General features: G+C 35.6%; 2 protein-coding genes across 2 annotated transcripts in view; both read right to left on the reverse strand.

Annotated features, from left to right (window-relative positions):
• LOC128022509 (WD repeat-containing protein 18-like) overlaps positions 1 to 7,629 on the reverse strand; it is a 34,139-nt gene extending 26,510 nt beyond the window's left edge. The window contains exon 1 of the mRNA XM_052610147.1: positions 7,501 to 7,629. The gene's annotated coding sequence lies outside the window, so the exon portion shown is untranslated. The remainder of the gene's footprint in view (positions 1 to 7,500) is intronic.
• On the reverse strand, positions 1,574 to 17,232 carry LOC128022836 (uncharacterized). The gene is made up of 6 exons (XM_052610613.1): positions 17,074 to 17,232; positions 16,856 to 16,978; positions 15,468 to 16,424; positions 7,501 to 7,629; positions 1,666 to 1,730; positions 1,574 to 1,619 (listed from the first exon to the last, which is right to left on the reverse strand). The coding sequence occupies exons 2-6, from the start codon at positions 16,943 to 16,945 to the stop codon at positions 1,574 to 1,576; spliced, it is 1,287 nt and encodes a 428-aa protein (XP_052466573.1). The 5' UTR covers positions 16,946 to 16,978; positions 17,074 to 17,232.
• Positions 17,233 to 19,369: the final 2,137 nt, after the last annotated feature.

The raw sequence follows: 19,369 nt of genomic DNA on the forward strand, positions 1-19,369 counted from the left end.
TTCATCAGCTTGATTCTTCAGATTGCAATAACGTTTGCCCTTCGCCTCCACATTTGACAAATTACCTCAGAGTTTTCCAGCCATAGATTTTTTTGTCTTCAACCAAAATAATTTATCAAGTAAAGAAAAGCATAGAGCATGAAGCAATTGTGTTGAGAAACAGCTCAATAGCAATACTGAAAATAACACAACGTGTTGAGGAATGGTGGCTGTGCAATGCAATCTGGCAATGTGAGTTTCTCTAGAGTGTGCCGGAATTAAATTAATGGAAAAATTCTTTCATCCTCCTGCCTGTAGCCCAGGACGACCAAAGCTCATCTGTATGTTGAAAGAATGAAGCGAGCTAATTAGTGATTTTACCTCACGGGAGAAAAATGAGAGAGAATTCAGTAGTCCATCAGAACTGCCAAGGTCTTCACACTGACTCACTCAAAGGCTGACTCATTCATTCAAAACATATTTTAAATAAGTAAATAAAATACAAAATACTGCATACAGTGATTGCAACTGTTCTATGATTAATTTCTTGTTCTCAATAAAAAAAAATACAAATATTGTGATATTTTGGGGGCATAAGGTCAAGACTGTCAGAATGATACACTGTCTTTATATAATAATGAAGTAAAAAAAAAAAAAAGACTATGGCATACTATTTTATTATATAGAAAAAAAATTATATTGAAGTATTAAATATAGCCAAAATATAGACAAAATAAAAAATTTTAGCTGAAAAAAAAAAAAGTATTTTCCGGGGAAAGGCTTTTTTTTTATTTTAAAGTTATAATGCACACTCATGAACTGGACTCAATAAGACCAGGAATAAGAAAAAGAAAGCCAAGAAGGAAAAATAGTGACTTCATGTTGACTTTAGAATAGCTTAAATTGGTTACTCAGGTGTCCTAGTACTTTTCGATATTCCATTTTTGCACTGTTCCCATAACTGACAGAAAGAAGATGGAGAAAAATCTCACCCAGGGAACCCGAACAGGAAAATGAGGTTGTTTTGTGTTCCTTGGAGGGTGAACTACTGTCAAACCAGAGAAGCGCTGACAGAATGTATTCACGAACCAAAACAGAGCACGCTGTGTCACTATCACTGCAGAATCTCATCGTTCCTGCTCTACTGCCACCCAGTCACGGCCGAAGCACAGGAGATCAGACACCTAAACTGAAAAAGACGCAGGTGTCTAATGGCACGTCAGCTACAGGCAGACTGGTCAAGCTGCCAGAGAGAAAGGAAGAGTCATCGAGCCTGGCTGAGCACTGAAGGATGCTGGGATACTTGAGAGCAGATCTAGAATGTAGACAAGGGAATCATACAGAGAGAAGGAAAGAGCTTGATGTGGTTGATGGACCAATGCCAAAAATGATGCCCTTTCTGTCACTAGCACCTGCCAGTTCTGTGATTGGGGGTGTGTGTAACCTGAAAACACCACAGCAGATGGAGGCTGTGATTACACCTCCTGCCTGCACCGCTTCACAGGCAGAGCTTCTGCACAAAGCACAGTCAGAAGGAATCGAATCTAATCTAAAATGAGTTCCAGAGCAGAAGCCAGAAACTTTCACCTTTCTTTCATTTCACTGACTGCACTTTGGGCTCCGACACAAAAACACATGACCTAAGACAGACACATGGGTCACAAAAAAAAGTGCAGACAACCACACCTGTGTTCATTAAACACCTGATTGCCGTCGCTGTCCATCTGGAAGGTTTTATCCCGGTTTAAATTCTGCAAAGCAAGAAGGAAAGAGAGAAAAAGAGAAAGGAGAAGGAGAAACATTTATAACAATGTGGGGAAAACAAACCAAATGCTAACATGGGTCAACAATAACGACAGCCTGCTGGCTTGGGGTTAGTCTGAGAGTTTGGGGTCAAGCTGCATTTTACACTCATTGATCATGTACATGTTTTTATGCCAACTGTAGGGCAGCTAAAAAAAATCTTTATAGTTGATCACTGGCTACAGCAAATTAGCGTACAATCCTTGTACACACACACAATCCCGCTCCGTCTTGCAGCCTCCATTAGGTAGCAGGGGATTTAGCTCCAACTGTCTCCGACCTAAACAATCTGATCGATTGACTTAATTGCATTAATTAAGGACAAGTCTGTAGAAGTATGGTGGCCTGAACTGGACCATTGATGACTCAAAACATTATATCACCTCTTTAAAGTCTGACAATAAGGAGCTTCAATAAAACATGACAGGAAGACAGGAAGGCAGCAGGAGATCTCTGGCCATTCTGGAAGGAAATGCATGTCTTTCATATTCAGATTTGCACATTAAATACGGACAGACATCGCACTGGTTCCGGAAATAAAATCCATGTGATAAGGAGGAGGAAATAGTTTTGAGAACCTTTGTTATAATTCAAATAATAGAGCTGTTGAGTTTGTAGTCGTGAAACCCAGAAGATAATTGACAATTTCAAGCTATGAGTTCCCTTTGGAATTTCTAATGGGGTTTTAGAATAGAGCTTTTTGATTTATGATTAAAAGGAGATCTGTGGTTAAAATTACACCAAGAGACTGCGTTCAACAAAAGTCAGTTAAACATGGGAGATCCCAAACATTGTACCAAAACATATCTGAAACCATTGTGTGCAATAAAATGTAATATAAAGTTGCTACATCTATCTCAAGGAATTCATGTGCATGCGAATTGTTCTCCATAAGTATCAAATCTTCACCAAGGCTGCATTGATACAATTAAAAAATACAGAAAAAAAAACAGTGATTTGGTGTAATTTTATTACAATTAAAAACAAAACAAAAAAGTATTTATATTATATTTAAATTTTAAATGTTTATTCCTGTCATGCAAAGCTGAATTTTCAGGATCATTACTCCAGTCTTCAGTGTCACACCATCCTTCAGAAATCATTCTAATATGCTGATTTGCTGATTTGTTATTATTCATTATTATTGGTGCTCGGTTATAAACAACAGTTCTGATTGTTGAAAACAGTTCTGCTGCTCAAATTCATTTGTTTATTTTTATTTTTGGCCATTAGTTGTCTACTATATTGACAAGCAATGCCGATATCAGGGGGGTCAAAGGCCGATATTAAGCTGAAATTATTATTATTATTATTTTGTATTATTAATATTTAAGAAATTTGAAATCATTTGACAATTGATTAAAAAAACAAATGTGTAAAATAAACTTACACTTTAGATGACAAAGTATTTTTCACAAATAAATAAATATTTAATAAAAATATATTTAAAAAGGAAGTAATAACTGTAACCAACTCAGTATTCGTGGAAGTTTGTGTGCATTGGGAATCATATTTTTCAAATAAAGCCAAAGTAACACTCATTTTACGTACAGCACACAATGAAAATGACATGAATATGACAGTGGGCAAATGCATAAAGCACAGTATAATTTGAAATCATGAGTTTAAAGTTTAAAGCATCCAATTCACACAGAAGACCACATTATCATGCTGGATAAAAATGCACACTCTACAAGATTTCACAGCTGGATTCGACTGAGTTTGCAAGGTTTGTGAAATTAAATGTTCATTAGATTATATAAATTCATTCAAAGATTGTTTAAATTATATAAATAAGTATTTGCTTAATGCTAACGTATCTGCCCATGCTGATATTTTAAAAATGCTAAATATCGGCCGATATATCGGCCTTGGTGATATCGGTCGACCACTAGTGGCCTCTTTGGTGCTTTTTTCCCCTTTTCAAAGCTTAATAGTTTGAGACCACATTCCCTTTAATTGCATGGCAAAGAGAGATCAGCATATTGTTTCAACATTTTCATTTGGTAAGAAAGCCATTTGAGTTTGCAACAACGTGAGGGTGAGTAAATAATGACAGGATTTTTTAGTTTGAACCTTTCCTGTAAATCTAACCTTGATGTGAAAAATCTACTCGAAGCAAGTTAAACTGCTACAATCAAGCATTCGTATAGTGCAGTGCTGTCCAAAGCAACAGTTGAAGTTAAACAGACGTCAGACAGCTTTGACAGGATTAGATTTTAAAAACCTTCAGAAGTAACACAATTTCTTGCTATGTATTTTTCTCTCTGCATCTTTTTATTTCCTCCTCTGTCTTTCGTCTTCAAGCAGGCAGGGAGTTCTAAGCTTTCCTGTCAGAAAGCCTTTTTCTATCTAAATATGGCAAATTCAACCCTTGTTCATCACTGACGAGACAATCCAAACAACAAGGGGAAAGAAACAGAGCTGAGGAAGCACTTTCAACAGGGTGAACAGGTCAATGAAACTGCTGGACTGAGAAGAGAAGCTGAACACAAGGTGTTGACCGTCAAATCAGCTGCAAAATAAATAATGATTTTTGGCATGAAATTTAATGACTGTGCATTATAAAGGCATCTAGTCCTGAGAGGAGTCATTTTTGTTTTCCACAGACGTTACTGGCAGGTTATTGTATTTTGTTTCAAAGGGAAACATCTAAACCAATCAGAACGCAAAGATAGAGGCCGATGTTTTGGAAAGAAGTCAGGACGCCACGTTTCAAGCCTCCCAAGCCTCTTTACATTTCCCACCAATTAATCTTACTGTGAGATCGACTTTAAGACAGTAGACCAAATTATGAAGTGAAAACCTGCCTCAGAAGTCAAAGACATATGAGTCTATCAATGAATAGCCTTTGAACATCTTAAAAGGTTTTAAGAACATGAAAAAATAAATAAATCAGGAAAACCCTGCAGACTAAAAAGGCTGGCTGAGATTCTAGACGTGAGGAGCAGAATGAAACACCGAGAGGCTGAGAAAGCACGTCATTAGCAGCTCATTAATGCCCTGATTAATGTTTAAGAATGATGATGATGAATGTATCTGGACAGATTGGGGATGTAGCGCGCACAGTTTCACCTCAGTTTAAAGGCGTTTAGAAACACATGTTGTCTCTCTCGATCAAACATACACTGAATTAAAACATGCATTAAAACAAAAATAAAAAAAAATTAAATCTTCAGTAGTAAAACATTGGCTCGAGAAGAAACATGTTTATTCATGAAAAATTCTGCCTCAAGCATCTCCTGTTAGATTTGCAGTTTCCCAACATGAGCTCAGGAACACTTTAATTATCATATGGTGAGAGATCTAATATCTTTTATAAAGTGCTGACCCGAAAATGTTGGGTCTTCCGAATTTTTCTTATTATTATTTAAGGGAGTTTTAAGAGTTGTGAGCACTTTTCTCATTCCAGGGTTCTCAGAAGAAGAACATAATCAGGTAAACTTCTATAGTGGGGAAAGGAATCTGTGACAAATGCATGTTTTTGAATTTCACATTTGCTTCAAAAGCAAAAGAAAAAGAAAATGTGTTTCTATGACCTTACAAAAGAAGAAAAAAATATATAGAGATTGATCGCACTGGCTCAGCCGTTTTTTTTTTTTTTTTTTTAATGAAAAATAGCCAAACTTCAGCTTGGTGTGTCCCGGGCTTAAGACTGTACGGTATACTAGTACCATTTTGGTTATTGGCCAAAAATCTTTTTTTTATTTATTATATTTTATATAAATTTTTACTTTATCATATCAGTCGATTTAGCATATAATTGTAAGGATGTACTGAAATGAAAATTCTGTGCCGAAACAGAAATTCAGGATGCACTTGGCCAAAAAACGAAATCGAAAATGACTTATTCTAAAATATTTTAAATTACTTTTAGCATCTGCTTGTGCATAAAGATTGATCTATTTTGTCCAGTGAAAATTTTCGGCAGCTAGAAATTCGGTTCATCCCTATTTAATTGTGCCTGTTAATTTCTGATAAAAGTAGCTTATAGTAATTCTCAAAATGTGTAATAATTTTTTTCATGAGGCACATTAAAGGTAGGGTAGCAATAGTAAGCTAGCTTTGAAAGTAGTGGTCGACCGATATGTCGCCAAGGCCGATATATCGGCCAATATTTGGTATTTGGTATTTAAATATCGGCATCGGCCGATAAGTTTTTCTGCTTGGCCGATGTGTTCGAGGCAGGCTTTTATTTTGATGGCTTGAGCGTATACAATGCTCACACTCTCTATCTTATTCGTCGTTGTCATTAACAGTTCTGTTTAATACGGATAGAAGTCTAATAATCAGATAGAATGGTTAAACAAAGGAATTAGTGCAAACAGAATGTATTATAACGATTTCTTTTATATTAGGCATATTAGTAATAGAAAGTCCCACATTATAATACTTTCTCATTTGTCATAAGCATTAAGCAAATACACATTTATATAACTTAAACAAATCTTTGACTGACAAATGGATATTTAGTTTCACAAACCTTGCAAACTCAGTCCAACCCAGCTGTGAAATCTTGTGAAGTGTGCATTTTTATCCAGCATTGATAACGTGACGTGGTCTCTGTGCGATGGTCAGTCTGTGTGAACTTAATGCATTAAACTTTAAACTCATGATTTGAAATTATACTGTGCTTTATGCATTTGTTCACTGTGTACTGTATGTAAAATTAGTGTTACCCAGCCTTTATTTGAAAATATGCAAATCACTCTCCAAAGCCAGGCCTCCTCCAAAACACATGAACATGATCAGACGGACAAGAGGCTAACCAGCAACATGATGAGAAACGACGTTGGTGGAGGATTGAATGCAGATTAACTGTACATGGAAAAAAGCTGCATGAACTTTCTGCTAAACATCTCCTTACGTTTCACAAAAGAAACAAAGTCGTGCAGGTTTGAAACAACATGAGGATGAGTAAATGCATTCACTCCTTAAAACTCAACTATTTCCACAAACCACAAAATTTCCAATACCAATGCTCTCAGTAAAGAGATGTTTCCGCTGGTTGAGCCTCATATCTTCTCAAAGCAAAAAGCACCTGCTGGGGAATAACCTACTTCCAATGATCCCGCAAAACTACATAAGCTTTAAGTGAAACTGACAATGGCCATGACACCTGCATACGTTTCATCTGAAATTCCCTTTGAGATGAGTGTAAAGGTGAAGAGAGGTAAGAATGTGAGGAAACACATTGGTTTCACATCCATTTTTGCCTTCTAACACTGAGCGCTTTTCTCTAAAATGCCCTGACTTGGACTGAAATGGACAGCTCTCTGGAAAAATTAAAAAAAAGCACTCACTTCAGTTCTCAGCAGTGCTGAGGAGACATATGAAGGATCAGGACAGAGGATCACAAAGATCAGCAAATAAACGCTTGACACCAGGAATTGAAATTTACTATGTTTACTGACCTTGTGAAAGAAAAGAAATGAAGATTTGACAGAAAATGACTCAACACTATTTTTTATCTAATCACTGCCAAGCAGGAGTCCAGTTAAAATGAACTAATCTTGTCTGTCTAATGCAGTGAAGATAAGACGGGGTGTTTACTGCCTTTGAAACCTTAACAGAGTGCTTCATGTGCTATCATCCAATTAAACGTCTCATAAACATCTTCACAACGGTCACAAAAACTCTATTACAAAGGTCTCATCAGATCTGCTTTCAGGATAAATGCCACTGATCAGCCACTGCCAAAGCATCTAAACTGCTTACCGTGCTGCAGAGAGACACCTGAAAAATATTGCCATCGCTACCTCCGCAGAATAGGAAATACTCGCAGGGGTCAAAGGTCACTGATATGATGCTGACATTGAAGAGAATGGACAGGAGCATCTCCCAAACCTGTGACACGAGGAGAGAGAAAGACATCTGGTTAATGAAAAATAAGGATGTACAAGATGATGAAAATGAAAACAACTACAATAATCTAGTAATCAACCAAAGTTTTGATTAAATGTATCTAAAATAATCAAGCATAATCAAGTAGTTAATATATCTATTTCCTACAAGGTGTATACAAGTTAATCATAGTTTTATATATATATAAACATATATGTGTTTGTGTGTGTGTGTGTGTGTGTGTATAGTAAAATAACATTAATTTGTCATTTTTTTTACAAATAATTGTTGTTCTCTTTAAATTGTTTACGATTAAAAATGTAAAATTTGATTTTTAAACATTATTGTGAAAAGGTTTTAGTTTTTCTTTACAAATAACATACAATTTACTAGATAGACATTTAGACATTTTTTTATATTAAGTTTAGTATAATAATGTACAATTGTCAGATTTTTAAACATATTATGGTGAAAAATTTTTTTTTTCTAAAATAACACACATTTAAAATTTTAAAAGACAAATTAAAGTCTTATTATCTGATATGATATGATTTTTCCACTCCAAAAAAAAGAAATGTAAAAAAAAAATTCTTTCAAGCTGCAAACAGGGCACGAATGAATCAAAGTATCATAAATGTGGTCACTACAGCTTGTATGCAAGCTCATCCAGTACCATAAATTAGTGATTTACACCATTACGATGCGGCTGCTGCGCAATCAATCCTAGTTGTGAGATAAATAAGAACTCTTATCTACATGTTTTCTGTTGGACTTGTGTAAGACTAAGGTGTTTTTCTTTTCTTTTCTCTCTTCTGTTAAAAGCTGTTAAATTATTAAGCAGTGTCTCATGTAAATACATTTTTTTTTATTGTGCTTTATGTAGTGACCACTGTGAGGTGCTCAGGGCATATATTTTTCTTTCTTGGTTTTATTCCCTGACATGATGCATGTTGCAAAGTGAATTTTTTTTTTTTTTGCATTTTAACAGGAAAGTTATGTGTCTTTATTTAAAATCAATGCTTCTTTTATCAAGATTAAAGAACACCCCTTTCTCACATAACTCAGTGAAGCAGCCCATGCATAGAATGGATAATCAATTCTCGAAGCACCGATATCAACCAATTCAGCACCACTGCCATGGACAGCACCTGGTAACGTCCCATGTAAGAAGGTGTATCTTAAGCAGCCTCCTCAGATATAGTTTGGGGAACACACCTAGAACAGGTATACCTTTAGTTAAGACATACCTTTAGAGTCTTCATAGAGACCGAAGAGACAGCGTTATCTAGAAAGGCAGCCCTGGAGTCTTAAGTTTTACGACAGAAATGGTCCAATAAAAAACATAAAAAATGCTATTGAAATCTTTGGGAGAGTTCATGAGAGAAGTTGAAATTGAGATTTGTGAATACAGTACAGTGATCTATTGTGTAAGATCTTTCAAAGAATAAAGTGATTAAGGGTTTCTGGAGGTTTTATGAAGGTCAATTTAAGACATTTTAAGACTTTTACAAAACCATCCTATGTAAATGTCTTCTATTACTTCTATTGTATTACTGTATTAATTCATGTTCAACCTGTTAAACAGCAAAAGTCCATTTGATTGTTTTATAAGAAATTGATCAAAATTAATGTTTACATTTTTTTTTTTTTTAACTGTCAATGGGCTCAGAAAAATCAACTTAATTCAAAAGGAAAACAAGTTTTCATTCCCCACTGACAGATATTTGTTCTTGTTTTAAGCATCAACTCACTTTATTTTATTAAACTTCTCAAAAAACAAGACTTCAATTTCTTCAAGTTTCAAATTCATTTCAAAATCTCAATTTAAGGATTTTTATATATTTGCATTGGAAACTGAAGATGTTATTAATTTTTGGCAGTGCAAGCAACTTTTCATGCCATGACTTCACGAAATGTCAGACTTTAAGACTCTGCTCTGATTTAAGACCTATCAAGGCCTTAATTTGTGAAAGACCTTTTTAAAGACCAGCAGAAACCTTTTTTTTTATGTTTGGACCAAAAAAATATAGATATATATTAACTACATAAAATCTTTAGGTTCGCTGGGGTTTGCATTAATTAATCAAGAAGTGAATAATGACAAAAAAGGATGCAGACACAGAAAAGAACGAAGAAACAAATAAGAGTGCATACAAAAAGACAAAGACTTCTCAGTAATCGTTACTCTGTCTAGGTCAGGACCGTGCTTCCCTCAGGATAATAAAATACCTCCATCTTTCCAGTGTCTATATATTCCTGTTCCAACTTCCATCTTAATGGTAACACTTTTGCCAAAAAGTCTGATGGTCTCTCATTGGTTCAGTGGTAATGCAGTGTTATCGTCTCAGAGAAAGTGCTGCAGCTCAGCTTTGGAAAGCTCAAGTTATCTGCAGTGAGTTTGCTGAGCCAACAACACAAACTTCTAGTCCATTCTTGCAGAGCTTGCACGGAGAGAACCACCATTATTCTAAAATATACAACTGCATTTTAAAAGATCTTCAATCAAATGGAAATATAAAGCTGAAGTGGATATTTTTTCTTTCTTTTTTTTTTTTTAATAGTGAGCAAGAACATACTGCGTGTGATCTTGTATAATGTGAAATTATCTGAGGAGCTCATCTGCCCTTCCCTGCATGAGTCCAGCGTGACTGATGGCCCATCGTAAAGAAGACTAACTGACCATAGAATCATTTTTGCTGAAGAGGACCAATGCCCATGACCCAGTCATAAAATGTCAAGAGTGAAAAGAAACTGCCCATTATTACATAACCACTTTTAATGAATTAGAAAAGATATAAAGAACAGAAGCCATATAATTTAATCTTTTAATAATGTATGCACATTTTTAGGAAAAACATGGTGATATCTAGAAAGCAGAGTGGCTGATATTCTGATAATACAAAAAAGTGTAGTTAACCAAAAATATTAACAACAACCACAACAACAAAACATTATAAAAATAATAAAAATGAAACATTTGAAATGAACATTTAAATTACAGTCATGGCCAAAAGTCATAAATTGTGTTTTGCAAAGTTTGCTGCTTAAGCTGTTGTGGTGTTTATTCACATTGTTTCTAGATTGTTGTGCAGAGTGATCAGATGCATTTGAATTAATCGATAAAGCTTCATTAGCCATTTTTTTTTTATCCTGACACAAAATGACCAGCTAACATTAATTGACTTATCATCAGCAGCACATGTGTAAGTGTGAATGAGTTCTAGTCAGGTGAATCACTATCACGCTAATTAAATTCTAAGAGCAGACTAAATTAAATTGTACATTTAAATTATAAAAGGAGGGAAGAAGCACTTCCAGTCTTTGTGTTCTTGTTAACAATGGTTACCTCTAAAGCCCCCTTCCTCAAATCTTACCCTGGAGGTCCAATGCACTGCAGAGTTTAACTCCAACCCTGATTAAAGTCACCTGTCTGCCATTTTCGAATGATCCCAAAGACATTGATTGACACTGATTAGCATGCTCAGGTGTGTTTGATTAGGGTTAGCGCTAAACTCTGCAGGAAAGTGGATCTTGAGGTCCAGATTTGAGGATCCCTGCTCTAAAGAAACATGGGCAGCCATCATCACTTTGCATCAAAATGGCCTTACTGTACATGCAAAGAAATTGCTTCAAAGAATATTGAACCTGAAAGAACCATTTACCGGATCATCAAGAACTTTAAGGAGAGAGGTTCGACTGCAGAGAAGAAGTCTTCAGGACTTCAGGAGGAATCAGCTTCAGAATCGTGTCCCCAGCAGTGCAGAGCTTGCTCGGGAATGGCAGCAGATTGGTGCGAGAGCATCTGCACACTCAGTGAGGCAAAGACTTTTGGACAACGGCTTGGTGTCAAGAAGGGCAGCAAAGAATCTTCACTACAAGAAAAACGTCAAGGACAGACTGAAATTCTCCAGGAAGTAAAGAATTGGACAGCAGAAGACAGGTGCAAAGTTATTTTCTCTGATGAAGCTCCCTTCCTACTGTTTGGGGACATCTGAACCCTGTGTTGTGCCAACAGTGAAGCAACCTGAGAACATCCATGTGTGGGGTTGCTTTTCAACCAAGGGAGTGGTCTCTCTCATAAATCTGCCCAAAAACACTGCTATGAGTAAAGAATGGTATTAAAATGTCCTGCAAAAGTGACTTCTTCCAACGATGTGCATTTTCCAGCATAATGGAGCACCATGTCACAAAGCAAGAGTGATAAAGAAGTGGCTCAAAGATCATTACATTGAAACTTTGGATCCGTGGCCAGGCAACTCTCCGGATCTCAATCCCATAGAAAACCCGTGGTCAGTCCTCAAAAGGCGAGTGGCCAAGCAGAAGCCCACAAATTGTGATCAACTCCGACTGCTGATTTTCTAAATGCTCATATATGAACCGATGAATACGCCTAAAGTTTATAAGTCTATAAGTCGTATCAGTCATAAATAAAAATCTGCGTAAGCTCTCAAGAGAAACCAAAGGCATAAACGCTTCCTTCTAAACTTGCAGAGCAAAGGTCAAGTGATTTTCAACAAAATGAATTGACTATTTAATTAATCAGGCTGGCCAGTGCACTGGTCAAAGGTCATGTTTATCATGTGTTTGGGCAGTTCCTGGCTGAACTCTGATCTAGTTTTTCATTCCATGCAGAAATCAGACATTTTTAACATCATTAAATACCCAAAAGTGATCGGCCTGCAGTTTGACAGGGACACATATCCATCCCTCTTGAGCTAACAAGCCCATCTCTTTGCGTGACATGACCTCCCAGAATGTCCTCACAACATCGACAGATGGAATAATAGTTCATCTACAATGACAGACAGGCTGTACTTCACTGTAGCCGATGCTACTGAGCTCAGATGACTAATGAACAACAGTGGGAAGGATTGAACATCAAAATGATCAACCGGATCGATGGCAATCTGAAGGCCACCACTTTGTCTAAAGGGGACAGAGCACAAATGAGAGACTGGAGCTAACAAATATCAGAAATAACTTTTGTTTAGTGGAAGTTTGAGAAGAATCTTTGTAGTATTTCACCAAGTGATTTCTGTACTTCAATGCTGTCAAAAAGCACCAGTAATCACAGGTTTAAAAGGAGTTTAATTAAAAAATCCCTAAGAAACACCTAAAAACAAACAAAAAGCCCATTTACTGGTTGACACGTTCAAAATTTGGCCTTTAAATTCTGTCAAGACTGCATTTTCAATGCCATTTCTGAAATGTTTTCACAGCTTATTCATATCACATACCTTCAGGCTGTAATTATTTATATATATACTGTATATAAAATGCAATATACTGCAGACTCAACCCACTATCCATTATAATGAAGACGAACGCCATTCAAGGCCAGCAGAAATCAGTTTTCTGACCTCATATAAACCTATATGAAATTCATAAAAAGACTCGGTTCAAACGGAGAAGGAAGCCAGACCAGGAATCAGAAATTTGACTTAAAAGCAAACCAACTTTGACAGTGAACCTGATCAAGAAGCTTTACCCTATCTCTTTAGATCGATAGATTTAGAAAAATCCACTACTTTATTTAGCATCATTTTCTAATTTTGTTTTACATTTTAGTATGGCTAATAACTCATTAAATTTTTTTGCTTTAAATTTTATAAATATTTTTATTGTACTGTCATTTTTGTTAATTATAAGTACTTTGATGGACAGATTGGCACACTTTTTTTTTTAACAATCCTTTCATTCGTAAAAAGCTTTTACACTTCCTCGAGGTGTATTTTGAAAAAAGTGAATGCGAATAATGGGATATGGAAACACATTTACCAAATAAATTCATCCATGCGCACCATAAAAAGTCATGTGATTTTGTGCAATGAGATGGGATAACTTGACTAACCAGTGGACGGATCTCATTGCACAGCATCTGAAGTGTTGTTTCCCTTATGAAAAAGAAGTTTATTCAAGTGTGCTATTAGTATACTTCTTTTAAACTAAAATTAAGAGAGTTTACTTTCAGTCTACTTTGTATGTACTATTTAGATGTACTTCTCAGAAATATACTTCAAATTGCACTTAAGTATACTTGACTTACAGATACTGACAGACAAGTCTAAGTATATTTGGCCTTCTTGCTATTCGAGATATACTTAAAAGTATAATTAAGTATTCTAAGTATTCTTGGCTTGTAATTGTGTTTACTATTTTGATTGAGTAGCTTATTAATTTTATACTTATTACTTTATTACTTAATACTTTTTAACATAATATTACACACTGTCTTATAGACTAACATGTTCAAGTTTATATGGTAACAAGCTTTTGGGTGGAATAGCATAGAGTAAATAAAATAAACATGTAACTGAACATGATATTGACACAGTGATACTAACCCACATAGAAACAGATACATTTTTAATGATGTTATTGGCAATTCTTCCCAGGTGTAAGAATTGGAACAAAATTAATTCATACTGGCTTCTATAATAACATAGATAGCTATACAAGCAGATACAATTTTAAATCTCATTGCAAATCATCAAGCCAAATAGGAAAAGAAGCAAGTCTTTTTATGAAACATAAATTATTGGCAATACAACACTATAGTACTATGTACAATATCAATAATGACTGCTTTTTTAGTCTATTTCAAATGGATTAGGCAAAGGTGCAATGTACAAATTGTCAACTGTTTCAACAACAACACATTTCATTTTTATCATATCAGGCCAGATGGCACTGATCTTTCCATTCTTCCTAACCTCATGTACAAAAGTACTCTCTACATTTATTTGTGAATCTTTACATAAAGGCCTGCTAGATTTAACAAGTACCTCAACTAAAGCACAGCAATGTTTGGTACATGCACAATATGCAGGGCTTTGATGGGCGCACATTTGTTTAAAAATGACCAAGTCATTAATTAAACAGAATGTACTATCTTTCAAGTATGCAGCACTGTTATATCTTTTATTCAGTCGATCATATTTTTGAGTGTGATACAGAACTCCATTAACCAAGAAACGGCTGTAAGACCAGAAGCAGTTACTTAGATTTCCACATAACTTAGAAATTGCAAGCCTAGAAGAAGTTGTGATGTTTTCCTGAAATGGGGGATGCCCAAAAACCTGGACACTATCATTTAATGTTTCACATTTATCTGTTCTCCGCTTATTAAAATAAAGTTCTTTAACAAATGACTGGACCTTTGCACTCGTATGTTTAGCCTTTTCTGGCAATTCTTTCCACAACATAAATTTTCTAACTATTTGTGAAGGGACATTCTGTGTTCCATTAAAATACTTTAATAGAGTACCCATATTGGATTCAAATGGAAAGGCTGACGTAGCCCATAATGGTCCCCACTGTTTCACACTTTGTGCGATATGTGTGAGCAAGTGTATGTTAAAAGTCATGTGGTCTTTCCCATATATTCTTTGAAATTCTATTACAAATTTTTTAAGAGCCAGTTCTGACAACAATACGCTTCTAGTCTTGATCTTATCCTGGAGTAATGTATATATTCCAAACACCAATAAAAACAAATGATTCCAAAATCTGGCAGGGAGTATTCCTTTCAGTACAGGGAGAGCATAGAATAGGAGAAATGCTCGCCATTCTGAAGCTTTCCAGAACTTCCTTTCATTCACTGATCTTGGTGTCCTAGTTATCTCAACAGGAGGTTTTATTTTTAAAAGTCGCATATCAACCTCTTCCGTCTGTTTGCCAATGTACCAGGGGGCTTCACTGTTTGCTGTATCAAACCACAATGTGGACAGTTGCCGAGTAACTCCAAGGCACACATTGTGTTGATATTCAGGAATGAAACCATTTATCATTTGGAAATGACTAAGCTTCATTAAAGGAGATGGCCCTTTGACTCCAAATACTGGCTCATTATCTGAAGCTGACATTGCATGACTGAAATGATCTCTTTCATTTCGAAGTGTGGGTTCAGGTTGATCGTATGGATAGGATTTACCACCTTTGTGATAACAGAAGTCACAACCATAAAAACCATTAAACTGCTTTGTGTTACGAAGCATTGGACGAGCCATTGAATCAGAGCTACAAACCACCACAAACACTTTAGAAACATGCCGGTTTCCCTGTGTGTCTTGCCAGTCAATACCTTCAGTCTCTAATGATAAGGCTTCTTTAACAAATGGTTTTAGTAATGTTAGCATGGATGGTTTACTTGGCCCAAACCATAACGCTGACATCAAAATGTGACTTTTTCTCAATTCTGGTTCCAGTTCAATTACCTGACACTGAATTGGCCAAATGCTGCATTTAGAACTTTTGAACACTGGTGCGCCATCACAATTCCAAATTAGCGTCAAATCATCTTTTCCAAGAACTCCACTGTCACATAACATTTGATACTCTTCACCAGACTGTATGTCAGAGAGAACCCCACAGGTTCTAGTTTTTTCATTAAGATTGACACCATATTCTTGCAAAAGCTGCTGAATCTGTGCATGCAGGGGCAACACAAGAAAATAGAATCCATTCTTAAGGTTTGCATTGGCATCAAATTCTGTATTGCAAGTGTCACACTGAGAGGGACAGTCTCCTCTGACGCCTAAGTATTTTAAACAACTTTCACAATAAAAGTGAACTTCAAATTTAGATGAACTTCCAAAATCTTTGTGGAAAAGGTAATGTGAAGATGGGATCAGACCTGGAAACATTGTGTTAAACATTTCCAGTAAGTGAGTAAGTGCTTTGCCTGTTAAATTGTGCCGCAACAGATAGGACATCAGCATTAATACACTTTCTCCTTTTGAAATAGGTGCACCAGGATACAAGGGCTTGTCACCAGTAACGGCTATATCTTCATTTCCCTACAGGGAGAGAGACAAAATATTAAAAAAAATGTGAGCAGCAGAATGATCAGGAATATCAGTCCAGCTTATTTTCTTTCCTTTTCTTGGGTATATTTCCTAGAAATATTTACCCTGGATAATCACAAAATGGCTTTACTTTTTTCACTTTAAATCACTTTAACATATCCTAGCTGCAAACCAAAAATAACAGGGTATAAAAAATAAAAAATAACAGGGTTTGGTACATTCTTGAATTTTACAATTGCCCAGGAATGATATGTCGTAATGGTGTCAAAATTCTCATTAGTTTTTATTTGTGCTTTCATGGGTTGGTAATGCAGAATACTTTATTTGTGTCTGTCAATTCACTTCCGTATTTTGGCAAAACAGGTCAACGTGAACTATTACACTAACAAAAACACTGTGTCACAGAACCATTTACTACATACCACTGATAATTCAGATGTGTTTTCTCCACTAGTACTGCCCTCCATCAAGTCTTCTCTGTCCACATAATTTTCATCTTCAGAATCAAGCATGTTCCATTCAGAATCTGACAGGTCTTCCTCATTCTACAGGTTATAAATGAAAATATGATGTGAAATATCATCAATGAATGAAAAGGGTATTTAACCAAAGGTGAGACATGTGTGATATGTGTATTTACTTCTTGAATGTCAGCACAAAATAAACTGGTCCTGATGGATCTGTCTTTGTCCACTTCGTCTGGTCCACTGTTGGACGTATTACTCAGGATGTCTTTTGTATTTGTTTGGTCATTCCCATTGTCTTGATCATCCTCATCCTTCAAAAAAAAAAAAAAAAAAAAAAATGGGAAGGATGACATGTCAAGGAAATTCCTTATACCTTAAATAATATATTGATAGTTTTAGCAATTTATAAAGTAGACTAAAATAAATTAAAAAGTAAAAAAGTTCCATAAATTCAGCCAAATACAAGACCAAAGAGGATAGATAAAAGTCCTCAAATTAAATGAATTATACATTATAATTGTTATTAAATAATTATTAGAATCAGTGTTGTTGCACATATGGACATTTGTTTGAAATAGTCACCTCCTACAGGAATATTGGCTTATTTTGATTGTAACAGACATTCATTTCATGCATTTTTAGAAGTTGTTGTCATTTATAAAGTACAATAAATCAAAAAGTATTTTTTTGTGAGTAAATAGATTTGATGGTGTTCTGAATTTCATTAGATAACATTGCCTAGGTGCAGGCAAATTAATTTTATAGTATGTTTGTGTTGCCCTTTCATTTTTATTTCACTTTATTTTTTTGTTTAGTTTTTGCATCCTTATGTGGATAAACATAATTTTATGAGAACATACTCAATTTATTTGTATTTTTGTAATTCAATAAAAAAAATATGAATAAAATAAGAAAGAAACAATTCCCCGTAGTACGGAGCAATAGGCTGCCATGTCCGTGTGTTTTTGTGTCCATTCTGTTTTTTTCCTTTTTTAACCCGTAATTGAAAAATGAAAAATGAACGGTCCTAGCTAGAATTTTTTTGTTCTAAAAATGTTCTAATAATGTTTTAAGTGGGTAGTTTAATTTTAGTTCTCAGAATGTTCTCCTAAAAGGTAGGAAAACATTCTCTAAAAAAAATCTAAAAATGTTTAATGATAACATTGTTAAAACATATTCCCTAATCGTTCCCAAACTTTTCCATTCCACGACCCACCTAGACAAGTGTAATCTATTTCATGACCCACCACAATATTTGAGGGGAAAAAAAGGTATATAGTACTTTAAGCCTAATCTTACTTAAAAAAGTTTGATGACAGAAATTAAGTATTAAAGAAAAAAATAATAATGTTACAATTATTTTAGAGTACACCTGAAAAAAAATTCACTATTAATATTTAAGTTTTAATTTTTGTTTACAGACGTTAAAATATGTAGTGTACATAAAACATGAAACAGGCTCACTCCAGTGAACTGTAATCTGCGCTGCTGTATTTTGTTGCAGAAAATGCATTCATGATCCTTGCGTGTGTGTCGGCGAGAACGGAGCACAAACAAATACTTTTTTTTTTTAGAAAAGCATAAGAAGCAAAGCAGAACTATCTGAAACTGTTTGGAGATTAAAATAATTGTGAAATAGGTAAAAAATAATAATAAACGTGTCTCGTTTTAAATAATAATAATAATAATAAACTGGGTGACATTAAGTTCAGGCAGAAGTTTATTTTAGCAATGGTTAAATTAATGTTCAGCAATATCTTCAAAAGATTTCTGAACTTTGGCAAATTTTTCTCTAAAAATAGATGCAACGTCACAGGATGAAACGATAAAACGTTTTTTGCACAGAGTTCAAACTGGACGATAGAAATGAATGAACATGGCCTACCTGAAACCGTTTTCGTAACATTTGTTTTCTGGTGTATGCAATATCATGCAGAATATAGTGTATTGAAGTGAGCAAGTTTTTCTCTTTTAATAATGCGGACCGATTTAACCATTTAATGGCATTGCTCTGAGACCTTCACTGTTATTACAAATCGTGCGCGCCCGCGCTTTAAAACACGCAAAGCACGCGGACTTAATTGCAATTCGAAAATCACACTAGGGATATTGCAGTCCTTATTAATGTTGGTGGGCTATATCGTTGTGACAAGTGGGTTCCCGGTTCCCGCTTCCTTCTTCCCGTGATTGAGAAGTTTTTAATGTGTTAGACTGGTGCCGATTCCCGGGAGGAATGTGGGACGGGCTGCCGAAGATCCCTCAGCGCTGAGGTGAATCCGCAGTGCCATCGAGCAGGGCGAAGGAGGATTCTCGAGGCGGTGGGCTGGAGTGAGTTGCCGGGGAGACGGACGCTCCTCTTTTGTATCCTTCCGATCTCCTCCGTGGTTCTCGAGACCGGTGAGTCGAGCAGGTGTCGCTCAATTCCAACCACTCCACCGGCCTCGCACCGTTCCCACTCGTCACGTTTGT

The sequence above is a fragment of the Carassius gibelio genome, chromosome A11 (assembly GCF_023724105.1).
Source record: "Carassius gibelio isolate Cgi1373 ecotype wild population from Czech Republic chromosome A11, carGib1.2-hapl.c, whole genome shotgun sequence".
Taxonomy (NCBI): Eukaryota; Metazoa; Chordata; class Actinopteri; order Cypriniformes; family Cyprinidae; genus Carassius; species Carassius gibelio.